The sequence below is a fragment of the Lepidochelys kempii genome, chromosome 1, assembly GCF_965140265.1.
Source record: "Lepidochelys kempii isolate rLepKem1 chromosome 1, rLepKem1.hap2, whole genome shotgun sequence".
Lineage (NCBI taxonomy): Eukaryota > Metazoa > Chordata > Testudines > Cheloniidae > Lepidochelys > Lepidochelys kempii.
The window spans coordinates 284,419,238-284,441,815 of record NC_133256.1 but is presented as its reverse complement, the minus strand read 5'-3'; the positions used below and the strand labels follow the sequence as shown (position 1 = coordinate 284,441,815).

At 41.1% G+C, this 22,578-nt stretch overlaps 1 protein-coding gene and 1 long non-coding RNA gene across 4 annotated transcripts in view; one reads left to right on the top strand and one right to left on the bottom strand.

Moving 5' to 3' along the window:
- The window catches only part of LGR5 (leucine rich repeat containing G protein-coupled receptor 5), a 127,079-nt gene that overhangs the window by 92,909 nt on the left and 11,592 nt on the right, over positions 1 to 22,578 (top strand). For all 3 annotated transcript variants that reach the window (XM_073327779.1, XM_073327781.1, XM_073327778.1), the window contains 9 exons: positions 3,205 to 3,276; positions 6,333 to 6,401; positions 11,330 to 11,401; positions 15,211 to 15,282; positions 15,388 to 15,456; positions 15,599 to 15,670; positions 18,819 to 18,884; positions 19,114 to 19,185; positions 20,103 to 20,174. In XM_073327779.1, the coding sequence (XP_073183880.1) occupies positions 3,205 to 3,276; positions 6,333 to 6,401; positions 11,330 to 11,401; positions 15,211 to 15,282; positions 15,388 to 15,456; positions 15,599 to 15,670; positions 18,819 to 18,884; positions 19,114 to 19,185; positions 20,103 to 20,174 (636 nt within the window). The remainder of the gene's footprint in view (positions 1 to 3,204; positions 3,277 to 6,332; positions 6,402 to 11,329; positions 11,402 to 15,210; positions 15,283 to 15,387; positions 15,457 to 15,598; positions 15,671 to 18,818; positions 18,885 to 19,113; positions 19,186 to 20,102; positions 20,175 to 22,578) is intronic.
- On the bottom strand, positions 16,006 to 20,247 carry LOC140905113 (uncharacterized). The gene is made up of 3 exons (XR_012156753.1): positions 20,013 to 20,247; positions 17,769 to 17,876; positions 16,006 to 16,082 (listed from the first exon to the last, which is right to left on the bottom strand). It is a non-coding gene; the product is annotated as an uncharacterized lncRNA (long non-coding RNA).

Genomic DNA, 22,578 nt, shown 5'->3' with positions numbered 1-22,578 from the left:
ATGCTGTGACAAGCTACAGTCCTCTCCAGGACTTGTACTCACACTGACACACCCAGCTGCAGTTACATGAAGAAAAGGAGGACTTGTGGCACCTTAGAGACTAACAAATTTATTTGAGCATAAGCTTTCGTGATCTACAGCTCACTTCATCGGATGCATCCAATGAAGTGAGCTGTAGCTCACAAAAGTTTATGCTCAAATAAATTGGTTAGTCTCTAAGGTGTCACAAGTCCTCCTTTTCTTTTTGCAGTTACATGAAGGTTTCTCCTCAGCCCACTCATAAAATGACAATGGAACAACTCCAGTGAACTCCCTCACCCTCCAGCTCCACAGATTAGGACCCCAGAGCTGAACCATCTTTCCCTGGTCAAAAGTCTGACCAGTATAAATTTATTATCCAGTCCGCCCCCCATCAATGTGAAGAAGACAATGTCCCAGCCTCTGTTCCTGAGTGGATTCCCCACACACTTCAAGGAAACCACACTGTTTTAGGTAAAAATATAAAACAGATTTATTAAATACAGAAAGGTAGTTTTTAACCGATTATAAGTATTGAGCATAAGATCAAAGTAGATTACCTAAGAAATTAAACAAAAATGCAAGCTAAGTGTTATACACTAGTTAGGATTTGAATCAAGCAATGTCTCACCCTGTTAGATAGTACAAACAGTTCATCAAGCTTCCATGCAAAGACAGGATTCCTTCTTTCCCGCCTGGGAACAACACTTCCCCCAGTTCAGTCTGTGTTTCCAGGTGTTCAGCTGTGTGAGGAGTGAAGCTCCCTGCTGATGTCATTTTCCCCTTTTATAGCTTATTCCATATGGCGGGAACCATTTTGTTCCAAGCTAAGTTCCCAGCCCAGTTTGTGGAAAAATACAGATACCAAAATGGAGTTCAGTATCTTGTGATCTAGTCACAAGCTCTTGCATGCGCCAGTGAGTCATGGCAGCCATTATCCATAGGCTGACAGAAGCATCCCCAGATGAGGATAAGCCTTTTCCATGTCCCATTGTCTTTTTCGATGGGCTATTCAACTTGAATAGGCCATTCATAAAGTGCTTGCTAGATTGTATGTAAAGTTTTGTGGGTGTTACCCAGGTGCAAGCAGATTTGAAATACAGATACAGTCAATATTCATAACTCCAAATACAAAAATGATACATTCATACAAATAAGGTAATCATATTCAGTAAACCATAATTTTCCATTGACACCTCACATGACACATTTTGTACAAGGTTCATCATTATTATGTCATAATCATATCATATCATCTTACCACTATGATAAATATGGAGTGCAGAGTGTCACAACCATAAAAGCTGATCCATCACCTCTAGCAAGTGCAGAATGTGAGCAATACAGTTGTATAAGGTACAAGCCATATAGGTTAAGCAGAAGGAATTCCATCTACCACCTTGTGGACAGTCTTTGCTCTCTGCCTGTGTAGGTACAGATTGAGTTTCAGTATGAGATTTTAACCTTTAGAAGAATGGGTATGTATCCTTTGGCTGAGCTTCCAGATCCCTCAATTATTTTTCATCATGTTGTCAACCACTTGTTAAGGTAGAGATCCTTTCATGCCCCAGCTCTTCTCCCAGTCTCGTCTCCCCACCTTCCCTGCTGAAACTTCAGTAACATTAGGACAATTAAGAAGACAAGATGAAAATAAGCTTCACTTGATGCAATAGGTGCTGCTGCTTGGCTAGGTCCCCTCATTTTGCATCTGCTGTTTATCTCCTGTTTCTGGGTATAAGACTTTATAGAGTTATTCATATTTTAATCATCCCTAACTATCTGCAGCACCCATTGTTCCAGTCTCTCCAAATCACTTAGTGTGGTTCTGTCCACATGTTTTGCTACCCTATCTCCAGTTTTGCAAATCTTAAGTCAGTGGGAGAACTCACATTGGCTTCAATGGGAGCAGGATTGGACCTGTGGTCATTAAAGATGCAAAACAAATTTGAGTTTTGGGGCAAATTCTTCATACTGCTATAGCCTAAAAGGTCAATATAGTATTTGGGATCAAAATGATTGAGGTTTGTTCCTGGGCGGTTGCGGGGGGGGATGGGACATTTTTTGGTACAACATCAGAATCTCTATCTTTTAGAGTCAGTTAATAAATAGCTGAATACAGTTTTTGTAGGTTCTGAAAAATTTATCGAGAGCTTCTGATAACTAAAATACTTTTGTGTAAAGCAAAGACATGGATGAGAATAGTATCTGACTCTCACATTCACAGACCTTCTCTTCTTTTATGTGCAACTCCCTCAGTTTCTCTCATACCATGAGGGAGGAGTGAGAAAGGTAAAATATGAGAGAGAAGTCAGCTGGAAAATTATTCTCTTAAAAAAAAAAGGCATTGAAATTACACCAAGTTAACATCCATGTTAATAAGCTACACAGAGCAATTTCTCTATTAAGATCTAAAAATTTAGAAATAGGCATAAGCAGCAAAATTCTAAGCCAAATTTTGAATGTCCCAAACTTTCAGATCTGCACGTTTGTTTCCAGCCAATCACTACTAAAATGTCAAACTGAAAATCCTATAAATTACATAACATACCATTGGAAATTAATGGTTGATTATTCTAGTTTAACAGGGAGGAAGTCAAGTTATAGCATCAGTGAGGTCAGTTATATTTACTAACTCACACTGAAATTCTGATTTTTGATCAAGTTTCTTACTACACTTCCTCAGGCCTCATGTACATTTTGTCACTTCCCTGCTTCCTATCCTGCCCACTCCCCATACACAACAAAAAAACCCCAACACAACACTTTTTAAGTCCTTCTATCTAATTTAAATATATATTTTTAAATCACCAGTGACCCTATTTTTAAAGTTTCAGAACACTTAATAGGAAATCCCCACGTGTCTAAAATTAGAATGTCAGGATAGACACTTTAAAAATAAATATAAAGAAAGAAAACAATACATTAAATGAAAGAATCACAATCTCTGCAGTTTAAAAACAAAACCTTTCTGTGGAACCAAATCAAAGCCTGGGTGGGTGGATGAGAGGTGGGAGGTAGAGGTGGGGGAAATGCCCTCCTATACATGCTCTTGCAAAAAGCATGACTTGCATATAATCAGTACATGCCTGGAAATGAATTTCTTTTGGTTTAACCATCAACATGTTTTGCTTAACTCCACTGTGTGCAATGTGCTTTCCTGACTGTGCTCTTAATGTTCCCCTGCAGACATCTCCATAACAATAGAATCTACTCCCTGGGAAAGAAATGCTTTGATGGGCTCCACAGCCTAGAGACTTTGTGAGTTGACCTCTTATTTGTTTCCCCCCCTTTTTTTTTCAGTGTTTTCATTAATATTCTGAAAGAATAAAAATACCAAACATGCTTTTTTGGCTTGCTTAATTGCTAAAAGCCAAACATGCTTTTTGGCTTGCTTAATTGCTACAGACTGTGGATGATTGTTTACAATGACTGCAATACACAGTGATTGTGTAGAATGATCCTATTTCTCAACTATAAAACTACACTGCTTTTTTTGTAGGCAGCATATATTAATAAATTATTTAATGACATTTTAAAACTGTACCAAGCACAAAATGACAAATGACTATTCAGGGATAGTTATTCTTGCTTTGATAGTGCTATTTATTTGTCTGTTTATTTTTAGTCAGCAAAGCTAATTGACGTAGAGGTTAAGGAAAAATTCATTGTAACCAAATAGCTTTTAAATTCGCAGATTGCATCTTGCCACATAGTGTGGTTGCAGAATCAGTCAGATACTTTGACCTATTGAACAAAGGAAAAGCTCCAGGTAGCATCAATTACAAACATGTTCTTCTTTGTAAAAAATTGCTCCAATTGTTAATCTTTAAAGGATTTGCTTGAAAAGTTTCTGTGGCAAAGGGATAAAGTCACCTTAGCACCTGCAATAGTTCAGTCAAGTGCAGGAGGTGAACACAGTAAAAGTAAGGCTTCCCTGAATAGCATAAAAAAAAAGAATTCTGAGAAAAGAAGACTAAACAGGAAAACAACTCCAAAGTTTAAAGGAAAGTAATTTGCTCCATACATACACAAAGAAAGATATCACCACCTCTGTTTGGTATTGGAGCCCTGACCCACTAGTGCCTGAGGGACAATAATCCTTGCATATCTATTCCCCTCCCTGTCCTATACCACAACCAAGTGAATCCTCTCCACAGATCATAACCAACTTTACCCAACCAAGGCACTTAAAGAGGCCCAACGGCTTTGGTGCTGATGCACAAGTCATAGAGTTTCAGGTCAGAAGGAACCAATAGATCATCTAATCTGACCTGGTGTATATCACAAGCCACCACCAGCGCATAGCACCAGTACACTAAACCCAACAACTGAAATTGGGCCAAAGCATTCCAGCCCATAGGAGATTAAACTTTTATGTGCCACAGGCAGAGAGTGAATAAACCAAATGTCAAACAAACATCATCAGAACCTAGTGGTTGGTTTGCTTTCTAATCCACAAAACTATGCAGCGCTCACTTTCCAGTTGCCCTAGGATCCGGGGTTTTAATTTTGAATACCTAAACTAATCCTCTCTACTAGAACTTGAGTCTTCCGTTGTCAAGAGCACCCTGCAATGTTACAGCTTTGACTTTTACCCTGTGCATAGAGAGAAAGTCCCTCAATAAAAAAACAGAGCAGAAGAGGGAAAATGTGATTGTTCTTTAATGAGACATACACAACAGTAGGCAACTGTCCTGAAATGGGGGTGGGGAGCAGTTATTTTAGTTATTCTCCCAGCCCTGGATAGCTGGTGTGAAAGGGAAGAAGATATAGATGACAACCTTGACCCTGGAAAGGAGGGAGGAGAACTTGGAGAATATGGTACCTGCCACAGTCATGTTTATTATTGCACTGGTTGGCATTACCATCAGTGGGGAGGCTGTTTTGGAATCTAGCATCAAGATAGCCAATCACCTGGCTGCATTGGGTGTCACAGGTAGGGTGACCAGATGTCCTGATTTTATAGGAACAGTCCCGATATTTGGGGGGTGGGGGGTTATATGGGCTCCTATTACCCCCCACCCCCGTCCCAATTTTTGCTATCTGGTCACCCTAGTCACAGGGTTATCCTTCTCTTCCCAGTCTAGGCAAGTCCAGCTCAGCTAGAGGGCCAAACCAAATTACAAATGCTCATTATCTGTGTAATCAAAGCATAGGACCTGAAGAGATTTACAAACAGGAAAAAAAGCCCTGTTGACTACTGACAGCAGTTTCCTGCCTGTGTTATGAAGGATGATGATATTTTGTTGAAGTCCAATGTGAATCATTGTTTCTATTTAATTTAGTCAAATTATCTCTTATTTAAATTGTGAAAAATATATTCTCCATGAAGCTGCAAAGTTTAACAAAACAGACCTTTCTTCTATTTAGTTTCAACTGCACACTTAGGCCAAATTCTTCTCTCAGATTATGTATATGGGTTTCTCAGGCCAGGAATTAGCAGGTGGCTAGTGAACGTGCTGGAATGAGGAAATGTCTCACTAACTAGCCGTTCTTAAAATGGAATACCAGGTCGCTAACCTAAATAAAATGTTATTTTTACGACTTGTGTGTGGTGAGGAGTTGTTCTTTCTCCTTTACTCCGTATTGATATTGTCAACCGTACTGCAATCTTAAAACCTCAGAATAGGTGAAATCCTCGGCCCATTGAAATCAATAGAAGTTTTCCCATTAACTTCATTGGGGCTGGGATTTCACCCAATAACTGTTTTTCCATTGATATTTCTCCTTTGCTATTCCTGAATATTTATCTTTCTTATTCTCACATACTGTGCCAAGAAACAGGTCAGAAAAGAAAATTAAAACATGATAAACATAGGCGTTTATAGAAAAGAGGCAAACTGAACCTCAATAATGTGACATATGAACCATGTAAGATTCAATTCACTGTACAAAGCACAGGCATTTATTTAAAAAATCAGTTTTAAGATGAAAAATTCCCAAAATATTTCTATGTAAAAGTTGCAAAATTGTCCATAGGTAAGGATAGATTTTCCTTTCATGTTTACAAATGAGTGGTGGGGAGGGGAGATCACAAAATAGCAGGTGGCTTATTAGCATTTGTAAATGTCCATATTTTCTCATTTCCAAATTGGTAATACTTAATTAAAAATAGCACTGTGATCAAAAATAAAACTGATGATCTGCACTGGGTGGCGTTTATTAGAAAACGTCACGTTTTGAGGATTCCCTAGCCTTTGGACCTATTTCTTTATTTAATGCATGAAAGATGATACTTCCTTACAAATCCCAACAAATTCTATATCATCCCTTAAACAGTGTATAACCTAAATTATGTGATCTATTTTATGCAGAGATTTAAATTACAACAGTCTGGATGAGTTCCCCACTGCTATCAGGACACTCACAAACTTAAAAGAACTGTAAGTATTGAATTCTACCATATAGAGAGGATGCCTTGGACAATGTTTTTATTTATTTGGGAAAAGGTGATGATTTCTATCAGTGCTCTTTAAAACTTTCTATATCCTGGAAAAGTTAGCAAACATGCCAACATATATAAAAGGAAATTTTCAACATTTCATTTAGAACATTTAACTTTGATAACTTTTACTTGTTACAAATGCTCTTTTGTACTGAAAAGAATTTTTGAGAGAGTATTCTTTTCTGGAACTTTATCCTTGAAATGCAGTATATCGTAATAATAAAAGGACATTATCAGTTTTGTTTCAGCTTCAAATGTGAAACTTGTTTGAAAAGGCACAATGCCTGGGCTAGGAAAAAGAAGCAAGAATTCCTGTTCACTCATAGGCATTTTGGGGAAATAGGGGGGTCATTTTTAACCTTATTTTAAACAGGGTTTTTTCAGTGTAAGTATTCACGTGCAGTACTGTAAACCAGAAAATTTCTGGAAGCATAGACATGGTTTGTAAAGCAGACTAAAATCAAAGGTGAAACTGACCAGCCTAGATTAATTGTGCAAGCTAGCTGAATTGCAAAATAAGCAAACAGCTAGAAAGTTACCAGTCAGTTAGATTTCTTAAATTCTTTGTTTGAATAATCTATGGTGTTAAAGATAGCACCAGCAGGCATTTTTTAAAACATAGATGATCACAGATCCACTGGACCATTAAAGGTATGTCTACACTGCAATTAAAAACCCTCAGCTTGCCTGTGCCAGCTGATTGAGGCTCACAGGGCATGGGCTAAGGGGCTGTTTAACTGCGGTGTAGACATTCTGGCTCCGGCTGGAGCCTGTATTCTAGGACCCTTCCACCGCGCAGGGTCCTAGAGCCCAGACTCCAGCCTGAGCCCTAACATGTACACCACAATGGAACAGCCCCTGTGCCCAATCACTTAGCCCAAGTCAGCTGGCACAGGCCAGCCACAGGTGTCTAATTGCAGTGTAGACATACCCTTAGAGTGCTTCATGCTGCTGTTGCCATACAAAGCAGATATAAAGTCAATTTAACAAGATGCTTGCAGAAGAATCTCGGAGAATACAAAGACTTTATTGGAGAAGAGGAGGAAAATGAAAAGAATGGCAGTGACAGGCTTGAATACTCTGTTCTCTGCAAGCTCATACGAATGACGTTGAAGGAAGACTTTGAGAAATTTCAAACCAAAAAGCTCCTAAAGGCTGCTGAAGATCGTAAAAGTCTCAAAAAATGCAAACGAGAATTGGCGTTGTACAGGTCATCATTATCGGCTTTGAAGAACAGGGATGGAGAATCAATAACTGATCGAACAGAGATGGAGGCAATCTGCAGGGATTTCTATACCCAGCTGTTTGTATCCCATATAGACATCCCAATGCCATTACTTCAACAAACCGATGAACACATACGCTCAGTTCTCATCAGCAAAGTCCGTCACGCAGTCCATCAAATGAAAGACAGGAAGGCTCCAGGCAAGGACAGTTTGACAGCAGAAGTGCTTAAGGCGGGAGGTCAGGAACATTGGAAAGCTCTTGCCCAAAGGTTCAGCTGCTACCTGGAAATCCAGAAGATACCGTCCAGTTGGAAAGAGTCCAATACCACGTTGCTGCATGAGAAAGGCAACCAAGAAAATCTAAAGAACTATCATCCGATCTGCTTGCTTTCGCATAACTATAAATTGTTCACTAAAATAATAACAAATCGACTTCACAAAACCTGGATGAACAGCAACCTAGAGAGCAGGCCAGCTTTCGAAGGAATTACAGCACGATAGACCACATCTTCATTCTAAACCAACTACTAGAGCGTTCAAGGGAATATAAGTTCCCTTTGTGCATTGCCTTCGTGGACTACGAGAAGGTGTTTGACAGTGTAGAGACTAACACCGTTCTTAAAGCTCTTTCAGAACAAGGCATCAGCGCAAAATATATCACATTACTAAAGGAAGCAAACTCTGGCTGCAGCACAGACATATCGCTGTTCAATACTCCCCTCCAAATCCCCATTGAGAAAGGTGTGAAACAATGAGATACAGTTTCACCAAAATAATTCACAGCCTGTCTTGAATTGGTTTTCTGACGAGCAGACTTGAAAGGTGGGATTAATATCAATGGCGAGTGGCTAAACTATCTCAGGTTTGCAGATGATATAGTGCTGATAGCTGAAAATACAGCCCAGCTTGAGAGAATGCTTAAAGAACTGAACGCAAAAAGTAGTCAAGTTGGATTAAAAATGAACCAGTTGAAAATGAAATACATGAGATCGGATGTTCTGCCAAGAACCCAAATAACTCTTGGAGGAGAGCAGATCCAAGAGGTTGATAAATATGTTTATTTGGGCCAGGAAGTCAATATGCGCCACGATCAGAAAGGCAAACTGTCGCGCAGAAAAAAAGCTGGATGGTGCGCATTCAATAACATCAAGGACATCCTCCAAGGAAAGATCAGCAAAACAACTCGTGCGAATGTTTGTAACTCAACCGTGCTTCCAGCGATGTTATATGGCAACGAAACATGGTCGCTGACAAAGATTGAAGAACATCAACTGTCTGTCAAACAGAGGGCGGTGGAACGAACATTTTTGGGCATTTCGCTCCACGATCACATCCCCAACAAAATAATTAGGCAGCAGCCTGGAGTGCGAGATGTTGTTGAAAGCAGGGTCAGCAAAATGCGGTGGGCAGGACATGTGGCCTGACTCAGCGACAACAGATGGATCGCAGCTATATCCGAATGGTATCCGCAAGAACAGAAATGGCCACGCGGTCGGCCTCCAAAGAGGTGGGATGATTTCCTAACAAAGAGATATGGACAAGCATGGCGAAGGATGGCCAGAGCGAGAGAAGATTGGAAGACGTGTTGTGACCGGCTCAGTCTCAACTGATGAAGTCTACGCAGTCTGCGCTTGGAAAATCCTTCAGAATCCCCAGGCAATGTAGGGTCAGCACTGGAGCTCCTATGCCAACATTCCAGTTCTGGCATAGGGAGCATGGCCAGAGAGAAGGCATTGTGGCCATGAGCTACTAATCTACCTTATTCCCAGCTGCCATAATGGCCCCTTGACATAAAATACAATAGCTCTGAGGAGGTGGCATCTGCTGACCTTACGATGGGGTAGCCACAACGGTGATACCCAGATGTGCATTGAACAAATCCTGGCTGGCCCTGTGAATCTGGGGAACAGTTTTTATGATCAAGGTGTCCCTTTAATATATTATTCTCTGGGCATAAAAATGTACATCGAAAAGTTGAAATGGTAAATTTCTTAGAAAGTATTTGAAACAAACTTCAGTAAAATCTGCCTTAATGACCACCTCTGAGTCCACCTGTCACAAGTGCCTACTTACAGAGGCCACAGAACACTGCCACTATCTGGTGTGCAAACCTTTAAATAGAGACCACCTCTGATAAGAGACCACCTTTGCTAACTCCCATGAGTGGTTGCTCTTGGCAGGTTCTACTGTATGTGTGTTGTGTAGCATCTTTTTGCTTTAGATTTTTGGCCTCTTTAGCATCAGATCTCCTAATATCAGACTGTGTGGCTTCAGCCAATGTCTCCCCCTTTTAGTCCCCTAAATTCAGTCCCTGCCTGTTTGGAGCATGAAATTGTACAGCACCAAGGCTCTGATATACTTTAAGCATGTGTTTGAGTGCTTTGCTGGATTGGGACCCAAGAGCTCAGCAGTGTATAGGATAGGGCATCCCCGTGGGGTTATTGAGTACCCTCAACTCCCATTGATTGAAATGGGAGCTGAGGGTACTCAGTACCTCATAGAAGGTGCTCAGCACCTCACAGGATCAAACAATGAGGCCTCAATCCTGCAAACACTTATGCACATGCTTAACCTTAAGCACATGAGTAGCCCCATTGACATCAAAGGGACCACTCACAGGAGAAAAGTTAAGCCCTTACCTAAGTGTTTGCAGGACTGGGGCTTCAAAAGTTGCCTTGTAGTGCTCTCTGCGAGTTAAGGTAATGACACAAGTATACCTGTATATTGATGAGGGACTAGTATTTTCCCTGGGAGCTAGTAATGCCATTTCCTCAGCTACTTCTGCTATGCAGGGAGCAAAGGATTGATCTGGGGAATCCTGCTTGGTAGAATCTAGGCCACTCAGCCAATCTGTATATTGGTTTTGAATTAAATAGTCTTTTGTTTTGGTCTTTTGTTGCTGTTGTTTAGAGCCCAACTGTGTATAGGCACATATTTTTGATTGTACGTAGTATATAGAAAGGAGTATAAATTCAGAGCCTTGATTTTCTAGCCCAGTTACACAGGCAAGACCATTAGTTCAGTGAAACTGATCATCTGGTATTGGTACAAGTAATGATTGACGGTGCTTGCATCCGTGAACAATTCAAGGCTTTCTAAATGTTTTAATTTAATCTGAGAAGCCTTTTTCATAGTTCATGATTGAACTAACAAAAGTTTCTCGCACAAATCATCATTGTTCATTTTGAAACCTTAGTTTCCTTTGCTTTTAACAATGGCAGAGTTACTCGTATGAGAACAATGTAGTAATTAATTATGAGACAAAGAATTTGTCTCCTTCCTAGAAGGCAGTAAGTACATTGTACAGTTTATTCTTCTAATACTTAAATAAAGAAAGGAGTGTGGGAGGTTCAATGCATGGTATGTCATGACACAACTTGTAAATTCATATATACTTTAAATTCACATAAATCTAAATCATCCCAGAAACAGGGATGGTATGGGACAAGTATTGGAAAAAAATGTTTTCCATTTTCAGTCTTAATCCAACTAATTGTGATGTCCACATTGACTAGAAAGCTGAAGACACCGTTGCTTGCAGCTACAGAGGTTTTTGATTAATTGTAATAGTTCTACGTAGTGTATCACAGGTCTTACATTCACACTTTTTGTTACTGTATAAAATATTGTTTTTTTCCAGGGGATTTCATAGTAATAACATCAAATCAATACCTGAGCACGCATTTGTGGGCAATCCGTCACTTATAACAATGTAAGTGGCAGCAGTTTACTTTGGTATTTTTTATATCAAATGTGGAATTAAATATAATATTTCTGTGTGGTTTTCTAACTCTTCTGTCATTCTTATTTTACATGTATAATGTATAGGAGCATAATGTGAGTGGACTAGGTCACCTTTCAGGTCATTCAGTTCTCTTAATACTCACACATTACTTGGAGAGAGAGATCATAATTTTCCATAGTTCTTGACCTTTTACTCAGGCTGCTATTTCTTATAACAGAAACTGGGATCAGGTCTCCTGTTCCAGTACAGGTGTTTCCAGCTGGCCAGTTAGGAGGGTCGGGCAGCATCTGGGCACTATAAGAGGCCTGGTTAGAAGAGACCTTGTGTGTCAGTCAGTCGGGAACGGCAGGAGATGAGAACTGCCAGAGACAGAAGATGTTTCCTGGGAGAAAGCTGAAGCAGCAGCAAGAGGGATTTGTTGGCTAGCATCGCTGAGGGGCTGGAGGACTGAAGGCAGGAGGGGCAGAAGAGGAGGATATCTGCTGGCTCTAAGCTGGAGCCAAGGGCCAGGGGATGCTGAAGGAAATGGGAGCAGCAGAGGGGCTTACCCGCTGATGTCTCATCGCTGGAGCACTGAACCTGAAGGAAAGGGAGGGGGGGAATGAGAGAGCCCAGGGGAGTGAGGGGTAGTCCCCTGGCCAGGATATTCACAGCAGAGAGGCCATGCAAATTCTTGGTGGGATGAGCAGTGCTGCTGCCCTGAAAGAAGGGCTGGGATGGCTGTTCCTGGCAGAGGGATGGAAGAAGACAGATTAGGCGCTTAGCTGTAATGGAAGACACAGGGGTATGGTGAGAACAAGGGGTTGATATGGACTATGTGTGGGGACTTTGGTTAGGGATTATTTGCACTATATTTTGTTAATGAACTGTGACGGACTATAGGACAAGCTTCTGTGGAGTTACTGGAGACCCAAGATAAATAAATAAAAACAGATTTTATTAGCAACTGTAGAAAGAGTGAGAAGAAATTGTGAAATAAAAAGTAAAATAGCTACTCACCTTGATGGATACTAAGGAAAGCTCTGCTATCAGGACCAGAAGAATACTGATTATAGTATTGCAGAAAGAATCCTCTCAGTCTGACAGCTCAGAGTACCAGAAAAGTGTCACAAAGCCCTGTAGTCTGTCTTTTTAAGTCCCAGATCTCTGTATTTGTTTACAAAAACACTTCCTTATTTATAGGAAGTCTCACCCTGTGCTTGTCCTACATCATTTCCAAAACCAAGCTAGAAAAAAAACCTATCTGCATTTGCCCCGAAGCTCATTTAAGTCACTGTTACTAGAAACACTTCCTTCTTCCTCATTGTTAAGAGATGCCTTTTGTTTGTAAGTTATTGGACAGAGCTTTTGAGATCATTTGTACATTTTTAAAAAATGAAATATATCTGGAATAGTTGAAGGTCATATTAGCTGTGTCCAGATGTATAAGCTATGAGCCATCCATCACAGATCAAACACAAGAAGAGGGTGAATGTTATTCTTTCAGTTCATAACTTCTGAAATTGAAAGATATGGAAACCTATTCATTGCCCCACCAGAGAAGACCGGCTATTGGTCTATCATATCTCCACTTGCAGAGTCAGGCTCCCTTAGCATCAGGAGTCCAACGGCACAGATCACAAAAGAAAGTAAAACTATCATCTGTATATTTGTAAAACCTTTAATGTCATAGAATCATAGAAATGTAGGGCTGGAAGGGACCTTGAAGTCATCAGCTCTAGTCCCTTCCCCTGAGGCAGGACCATAGAGCAAGCCTGACAAGTGTTTGTACAACCTGTTCTGAAAAACCTCCAATGAAAGGGATTCCACAGCCTTCCTTGGAAGCCTTTTCCAGAGCTTACCTATCCGTATAGTTACCAATTCTCCAATTTATAAAATGTGTGGATGACACCAAGCTGGGGGGGGAGTGCAAGCACCTGGGGGCACAGGATCAGAATTCAAAAAGACCTTGATAAACTGGAGAATTGGTCTGAAATCAACAAGATGAAATTCAGCAAAGGCAAGTGCAAAATAGTACAGTTAGGAAGGAAAAATCAAGTGCACAACTACAAAATGGGGAATAAAATGGGGAACTGGCTAGGAGATAGTACTGCTGAAGAGGATCTGGAGGTTATAGTGGATCACATATTTAATATAAGCCCCAGTGTGATGCAGCTGCAAAAAAGGCTGCTATCATTCTGGGGTGTAGTACCAGGAGTTTTGTACATAAGACGGTGGGTAATTGTTCTGCTGTAGTCGGTATTGGTGAGGCCTCAGTTGGAGTACTGTATCCAGTTTTGGGCTTAGCACCTTAAGAAAGACGTAGACAAATTGGAGAGAGTCCAGACGGGAGTAACAAACATGATAAAAAGTTTGGAAACCCTGACCTATGAGGACAGGTTAAAAAAACTGGGCATGTTTAGTCTTGAGAAAAGAAGAGAGAGGGGGAACCTGACAACAGTCTTCAAATGTGTTAAGGGTTGTTTTACAGAGGACGATGATCAATTGTTCTCCAAGTCCACTGAAGGTAGGACAAGAAGTAATGGGCTTAATATGCAGCAAAGGAGATTTAGGTTAGATATTGGGAAAAACTGTCTAACTGTAAGGATACTTAAGTCCTGTAACAGGTTACCGAGGGAGATTGCTGAGTCCCTGTTAGGAGTGCTGGAACAATTTGTACAGTGGGATGCTGAGAGTCATTGAACCAAACTGTAAACTTTGTATATGATGGAAACAACTTCAAACCAGGGGGTGCAATAGCACCCCTAGTTCCAGCACCTATAGACCTTATCATTGCATGTTTTTAAGAACAGGTTAGACATACGCCTGTCAGGAATGGTCTAGATCAGGGGTGGGCAAACTATGGCCTGGGGGCTGCATCCGGCCCCCCAGCTATTTTAAACTGGCCCTTGAGCTCCCGCCGGGGAGCAGGGTCGGGGGCTTGCCAACTCCTGGAAGCAGCGGCCTGTCCCCGCTCCGGCTCCTATGCGTAGGGGCAGCCAGGGGGCTCCGCACACTGCCTCCACCTCAAGTGATGGGGCTGCACGCATTGCCTGGCCACGCCTCCGTTTAGGAGCCGAAGGGGGGACATGTGGCTGGTTCTGGGATAAGTGCCGCCGGGAGCCTGCACCTCTGCATCCCAGCCCCCTGCCCCAGCCCTGATCCCCCTCCTGCTCTCCTAACCCCTCGGTCCCAGCCTGGAACGCCCTCCTGCACCCCCAACCCCTCATCCCCAACCCCACCCCAGAGCCCACGCCCCCAGCCAGAGCACTCACCCCCTGCCACACCCCAACCCCCAATTTTATGAGCGTTCATGGCCCGCCATATAATTTCCATACCCAGATGTGGCCCTTGGGCCAAAAAGTTTGCCCACCCCTGGTCTCGATATACTTGGTCCTACCTCAGCATGGGGAGAAGGACTAGATGGCATCTTGAGGTCCCTTCCAGCCCTGCATTTCTATGATTCTATGAAATTCCCTTTTCTAGGAATCTATCAATGGTCCATAACCTCATGCCAGTGTAAATTTGTGAGGCAAATGCTACATTTGGGATAAAGAAGGACACACTTTTGTTTTAAAACTAAGACAATGGTGGCTGCTAGAAGGTATTTGGAGCATAGTCTTGATGAAAATGGACATCAAGAATGGGCAGAATGAAAATGAGATGTTCAAAGCTAAAGGAAATATACAATTTATCACATGGATCTCACCACCACATGTGTAGTGTGCTTTGCCTATTTATAATTATTCAGAGTATTATCTTGCATATTAAAATGCCTGTTTTTCCTCTTTTTGCAGTCATTTCTATGACAACCCTATCCAGCTTGTGGGACAGTCAGCTTTTCAACACTTACCAGAACTCAGAACCCTGTATGTTTTACTTCTTTAAAACCTCTTTGTCTCTGAATAACCATTGCACTTCTAAGATTGTCCTGTACTTTCCTTTCAATAATGACACTGTGTCTTTAACTTTAGGACTTTAAATGGTGCTTCACAAATAACTGAGTTTCCTGATTTGACTGGAACTACAAGTCTGGAAAGTTTGTAAGTGTTAGACAAATACCCCACTCAACCCAATAATATTTTTTAGATCTTGACTTGTTTTAAGGATCTATCCTTATGCTAAGCATTTATTTTGTAAGATTTAAATAAAATAAAATAATCTTTGTATTGTTTACTTTTACAGGACACTTACAGGAGCACAGGTCACCTCTCTTCCCACAGTAGCTTGTGATCAGCTACCTAATCTTCAAGTGCTGTATGTTTCAGTAACGGTGATAACACCATGTTAATGCAGGAGTGTAAGGGCTGAACTAAGTGATTTGTGATAGTGGAACAATCCACTTATGATTAACTAGCAGTTGTATAGTACCACTGGTAGCATTGTGCTAGCTAATCTACAGACATGTAAAAAGATGACAGTCTCTTCCCCAGAGAACCCGCAATCTACATGTCAATCAGGATTTCCCTTACATGAAGGAAGGAGACAAACATATTTTATATCATACGTTTTTAGGAAAGCATAAAACAACTCATGATACTCCTTAAAAACATCAAAAGAAGGGACATCCAGGACAGATTTGAGACTTGATTTGCATTTATTATCTCTTCTATGGTAGTTTCCTTTAGAATGGTCCAATCTTGGATTCATTACTCAAGCAGATATCCCACTGAAGTGAAAGGGAGATATACATGAGTGAGGACTGCAGATATGCGTCTTTATTATGTACATCTCTTTAGTTTAGTTCTCTACCAGGCATATGTATTTGACTGAAATTTGAAGCAGTCTGTTCCTAGGCTATGTGGGGGTGTAATTTTTATACTAATAAACCAATATGTTATTTTATCATGCAAGTATACCACAGAGTAAGCTTAATCTCTAACAAAAGTAATCAATCTGTCTACTTCTTTGTGAATTGGAAAACAGCAGTTTAAGTATTACATCACTATGAATGTATTTGGTATTAGTTCTTTTGGCCAACAGTGAAATAGCACTAATTATAACACATTATTTGAGCACCAGAAAAATTACATTCAGCTAAAGGACTATAAAATTCATTTCTAGAACATTAAGGCCCAATTACAGAGCTTGCACTGATGACAATGAGAATTTTGCATATTGATTATGGTCAATGTATGGCTCATACTAACCTATAAATAAGCTTGGAAGGATTCAATTTTTATCAGTAAGTGTCAGGAAAAATCAATTTCGCCATGCAACTGAAAAAAAATATTTCCATTGATAATCAAAATTTACAGAAAGGCAAAGTAAGAAAAATGTTGCTTGCGAACTTATTAGAGGCTGTCATTAAATAATTATTGTCTAAGATTCCCATAATTTCCTGAAACTATGAAAATTTAAATAGATAAACATTAAAAAAAAAACTTAAAACCCAAAATTTCATGCAACTGTGATATTTAAATAGATAAACATTGAAAAAATGCTTAAAAATTTCTGTCTGAAAATTGTATGGCTTTTATAGTTAGAAGTATTACCTTAGATCAGTGGTTCTCAAACTAGAGGCGCCACTTGTTCAGGGAAAGCCCCTGGTGGGCGTGGCCAGTTTGTTTACCTGCCGCATCTGCAGGTTCGGCCGATCGCGGCTCCAACTGGCCGCGGTTCATCGCTCCAGGCCAGTGGGGGCTGCAGAAGGGCGGCCAGCACATCCCTCGGCTCGCGCCACTTCCCGCAGCCCCCATTGGCCTGGAGCAGCAAACCGCAGCCAGTGGGAGCCACAATCGCCCAAACCTGCAGACGCAGCAGGCAAACAGGGGCTTTCCCTGAACAAGCGGCGGCCCTAGTTTGAGAACCACTGCCTTAGATTACTATAACTGAAAGGTGTTGGGGGGGTAAGAGGGAACTCTCTTTTCCTTTGTTTACTTTGCATTCAACAGCAATTTGTGTGTAGTCAGTTTCATTGTTTTTGCTGTATAATCAGGCCCTGATCCTGCAAAGACATATGCATGTCTTTAACTTACCACACTGAGACAACTGGCCTCAACAGGACTAATCACAGTGCAGAAAATTAAACATATACCTAAGCCTGTGCAGGATCATGACCTTAATCAGTTTCTCCCTTGCTGAAAAGGTCCTTATAAATATCAGCAAAGGAACAGAAAAACCCTTATAAATATTTTAAAAGACTTTTAAGAAACGTGCTCCATCCAAAACTAGAATGTTTTCATTTTAAAAAAAAATTCAAGTTGGCGAGTGTCCTTTTAAGAGGAGAAAACGGAAGTTAATATATGGTAGCATAGGCATAATGTTTACATATATAAGCACAGAATATTTTTCCATACCAACATTTGTTCTTCACATTAGTTTAGTCACATTAGTTTAGAAGCCTTCAACCCACCTGAATCATCCTCTGGCATATGTGACTAGCACAATAAAGGATCTGCTAACAGGACATGTTCAGGCTGTCTTCCCTGGGAGAACAGAATGCATACATTTATGGTAGCCTCTGCACAAAGTAAAAGAGTAGGATACTAAACCAAAAGTATGCTGTCATATACTTAACTTGTTTTTACAAAGCAAGCATAGAATGAATAGTTGAAATGCCATCTTCAAAACAAATGCAAACAGAATTAAAATGTCTTTTAAGAGAGCAAAACAGATTTGCAATTGCATAGAGATGGGCCAATTTTTAAAAATTAGACTCAGACATGAAAATGTATTACTCCATTAATTGTTAAGGTTAGAAAACAGAGACATTGTATCTACCTATAGGTCCAGTCCCATTCTCTTTACACAGGCAGAACGGCTACTGAGGTTGATGTGTTTTTCCCCTGAGCAAAGGAATACAGGATGGGGCTCTATTACTCTGTTTCTTTCTTCTTTTTACAATTTCTGCAAATTACCCTGGCTTGTTTTTGATTAGTTATACTATACTATAAATCAGTCCAGATGTTTCAGTTATTCTGTAATTTGTTGAGTTTTGGCTCAAGTTTTTTCAGCTTTTTTTTTCCTTTGTAGTGATTGATTTCAAAGTTAGTTCTTTTTTTTTTTTTTTTTAAACCACTTCCCTCAGCTAAAGATATAGCAACTCTAAGGGTTACGGGCAAGATTATTTAATTTAAAATGTAGTCTGGAAAGCTGATTAAATTTCAGTATGATTATAACTAGAAAGGTTAGGGTCTTCTCTGTCAAAGTCTAAATAGTCTCATTTAGTAGATTATTTTAAGTAATTAAAATAAGTATAACAGTTAAATTTTGGTGAACATTTACGTCTGTGATCTAAATCCAGTAACACAGATAAATGTACTTCCAATATCTCTACTCTGACAGAGTCAGAAGTCTACGTTTGGGCCAGGGAATCCTCAAATACAGCAAACAGGAAACAAAAATGCTAACTTTTATCACAACACCATAAAACTTTACCTCTTTAATACCCTCTCTATTGCAGGGATCTGTCTTACAATCTGCTAGAAGATTTACCCTGTTTTACTGCTTGCAAAAAACTTCAGAAAATGTAAGTATGTTAACAACCATAAAGTGCCTATAAAGGTAAATCTAAATACACAAAGTAGCTTGGAGGTCATTAATTTGGTTACTGCTGACACATTTGGTGATGTCTGACGTAGCCTCAACATGTGTGTCTTCTGATTTAAAATCTGGATCCATAACACACATAAACACTGTCTAAAATTCTCCAAATGTTATGCTCTTTGAAGCCAATGAGAGTCTTATTTCCATTGTAGTGACTTACATCATAATGAAATCTATGAAATCAAGGCCGACACATTTGAGCAGCTGGTTGCCCTGCGTTCTCTGTGAGTATAGCCATAATAGCTATTTACCTTCGTTCTCAGAAACATGGGAGCTTGCACTTTCACAGTACCTGCCCCTAAACATTTGTTTCCATTGTTCCACTTTGATCATTCAGCTCACTAAGTTATATTTGCCAAAGCAAAATAAACATTTTGAAGTTGAGCATTTCCAGCAATGAATTCACAGCTGTAACTATATAGCTGTAATAGCTGCTGCTCTTAAACATTTCTGAAGATGTGGGAAAGTACTGAGTCAGCCCTAGTACCTATTTGCATGTATACACGATAGTCAACTGTAGAAAGCTGTGTGGTTTTTTTCCTTTGGAAGACAGTATTAAAAAATGGAGCCCAATCCTGCAAATTCTCACTCACATAAGTAGTCCTTCCTCACATGGGCACTCCCACTGAAGTCATTAGGGGCTTGTCCACATTACCCGCTGGGTCGACAGGCAGCGATCGATCCAGCGGGGGTCAATTTATCGCGTCTAGTCTAGATGCGATAAGTTGACCGCCAAGCGCTCTCCCATCAACTTCAGTACTCCACTGGAGCGAGAGGCGCAGGCGGAGTTGATTCTACCCCTCCCCTCCCCAGTGTAGACCAGATCTAGGAGTGGTGTTCTGAGCACAGATCACTCATGTAAATGTTTGCAGGACCAAGCCCATAGATTGTTTTATAACATAGATTGCAAGGAGCCCATTTTGAAACTGATGTCATTTTCATAATTAATTGACTCTAACACATTTAAAACAGGATGAAAGATATTTCATTATAAGATATACGTGATTCCAATAAATATAGCCTATTGAAAGTATTTGGATGTAACACATACCTTTTGGATATTTAGGCATCCTAATCAAGCGCCCAAAGTCTTCCAAATACATTCAGCGGGTATGTAATTCTCTACTCACTTTTCTTGTAGGGATTTAGCTTGGAACAAAATTGCAGTTATTCACCCCAACGCATTCTCCTCTTTACCATCCCTAATCAAACTGTGAGTATTTACTTATTTAAGTCATTTTTTTCATACTTTTTGTTGCTAAGGCATGCACTATTTATAATTTGGGGGCCTGGTCAGCAGAAATTCTGGTTCTGCAGATTGTGACTCTATGCCTAATCCTTCTGGGCTATTGAACACTCTCTGGATTTTTGCTTTTTCACATCTCCCCCATTCACACAATCTTACAGGAAATAATTTCCACTCATGACTGTGTATGAAAACTATGTAACCCTAATGATGCTGGGTGTTTGGAGTGTGTCGGTGTGCCCCACTTTTCTTTTTTTTAGTGTGCTAGCGGTTTTATCCCTTGTAGCTGAGACCAGCAGTGTTTCCAGTTATTTTTAGAATATTTGCAGCATCAGGAATAAGGAATTTGAATCACAGCTAAACAGGGCACTGTCTTATTAATTGTTCTAACTTTGTTTCAGCAATATTAATGTGATGCAAAAGTATGCTTTATTAGTAACTGTCACCACTAATAGCATAGTGGTGTAAGCATCAGATGCCCAGTTTTGCAGTCCTCACTCACAATTAGTTCCAGGTCTTCATTAACTTTCTCCTGCCTTCCACTGCACCTGGAACACCTCTTTAAGGAGACTCCCTAGGGCAATGGGTCGCTGGGGAAGTGCTAGTAGTATGGCCACATTGGAGCCACACTGTCCAGGAGCCCGGATAATGAGGGGCACTGGGGACAAAGTGCTTGCACCTCCGTGAGGCTGCCTCACGTGTTTTTCCCAGGATCCACTGCTTTTACAGGCAATCCCCACCATCTTTCTCTGTGAGTGGGAAAAGCTTCCTTTCCCAGTGGAATGACTGAGAGGCAAATCTCTGGAAGGAGAATCCCACATATATCTCTTTCACCGGCAATTAAGGGTTTCCCATGCAGGAGAGAGTGAGCGAGGCCTGAGAAATGGATCAGGGATCCCACTGAGTAATTTTAGCCAGTACATTGCCAAACAATCAGAGAGGCTTACAGACAAATGTCTTTTAACACAGTCAGATGGAGGTCCAATAGTAGCAGAAGACTAGGAGTGAATTCCTGACCCTACTGAAGTCAATGAAAGTTTTGCCATTCACTTGACTAAGACCAGGATTTCACTCCCCGGTATTTAATTATGCTGCTGCTGGCATCTCCCATATTGCTAAACCTGTACCTAGTACTTCCATATGAGCCACTCATTTCCACTAACATTCCAGTAAGCAGCCACCTGGATAGTACCAATTCTGTGTATCCTTGAAAGCGGCGGCAGTTACATGAGCTTCTGACCCACCACTCTCCTTCCTGCCTGTTGATCAAATAAAAAACCAGGGACATTTGTGGGGGAAGGAATGAGGATGGTGGAGAAATGGAAAGAAAAAGGAAGATCTGTGATACAGTACCGTAAAGGGCAGTCACAGCCTCTTCTCTGACTTCAGCTCTTATCTCTCCCTACTTTCTTACCCAGGCCACTCACCCTCATTCACTCACACCCCCATTACTTCACTCACCCACAGTCAACTCTACCAACCCCAATCATCCCCCTTCAGTTCAGACCCCCTCTCTTCAAGGCCCCACAGTTTCTTCCTCTAATCCCGCCCCCTCATCCCGGAAGCCCCCTTCCACCATCCTCTCACCTAACCCCACTCGGCTGAGAATCCCCCACATTCACATACTGTTCTACCCAACTTTCCCACAACTCAGACCTCCAGCAGGTCTCATCCCCCTCCCCCTCGCGCACCACTCTCTCAGAACTCCCCACTGTAGCTCTAAACCCGTCCCCCACCCACCTGACTTGCCTCAGACTCAACAGACATATACACCCCAGCTCCACAGAGACCACTCTCCATCTCACTTGTCTCAGAACCTAACCCATCCCACTTAGTGTCGCTCAAAACCCATCCCTATGTATTGCTAGATCTGGAGAAGCAGGGGCAGAGGCAGAAGGGACAGACTGTGGCTGGTATAGGTGCTGAAAGCCACAGAACTTGCCTCTGTGGGGATAACCTGGATTAGCTGTTGAAATCCCTACACTGATGGGCTCCTTTCTGCAGCCTGAAGCCTTTCTGACAGCCACCTCCCCAGGCCAGCAGGTGTACTACAACCACTGAGTCCTCCAGCCACACCAAGAGCTCCCCCGTGGCACCAGCCGGTACTGCACCTTGCGTAGCACTATCACATGGCTGTACTGCCCCGTGTCTATAGCATCGCTGCCAAACAGCTTCTTTCATGTGACAATGGTAAATAATCACAGGTCCACTTTCTAACACAGAATAAGGTACTTTATTAGAAGAAAGAAAATAGTGTTCTTGCTAAAGCTCATACTCCCTCTCTGCTTCATGTGGAGCGTCTGCCTAGAATCTCCTATGGCTTGGCTTGGTTTTAAAGAAAAAGTACATGTGTTCTCATAATCCCTAGTAA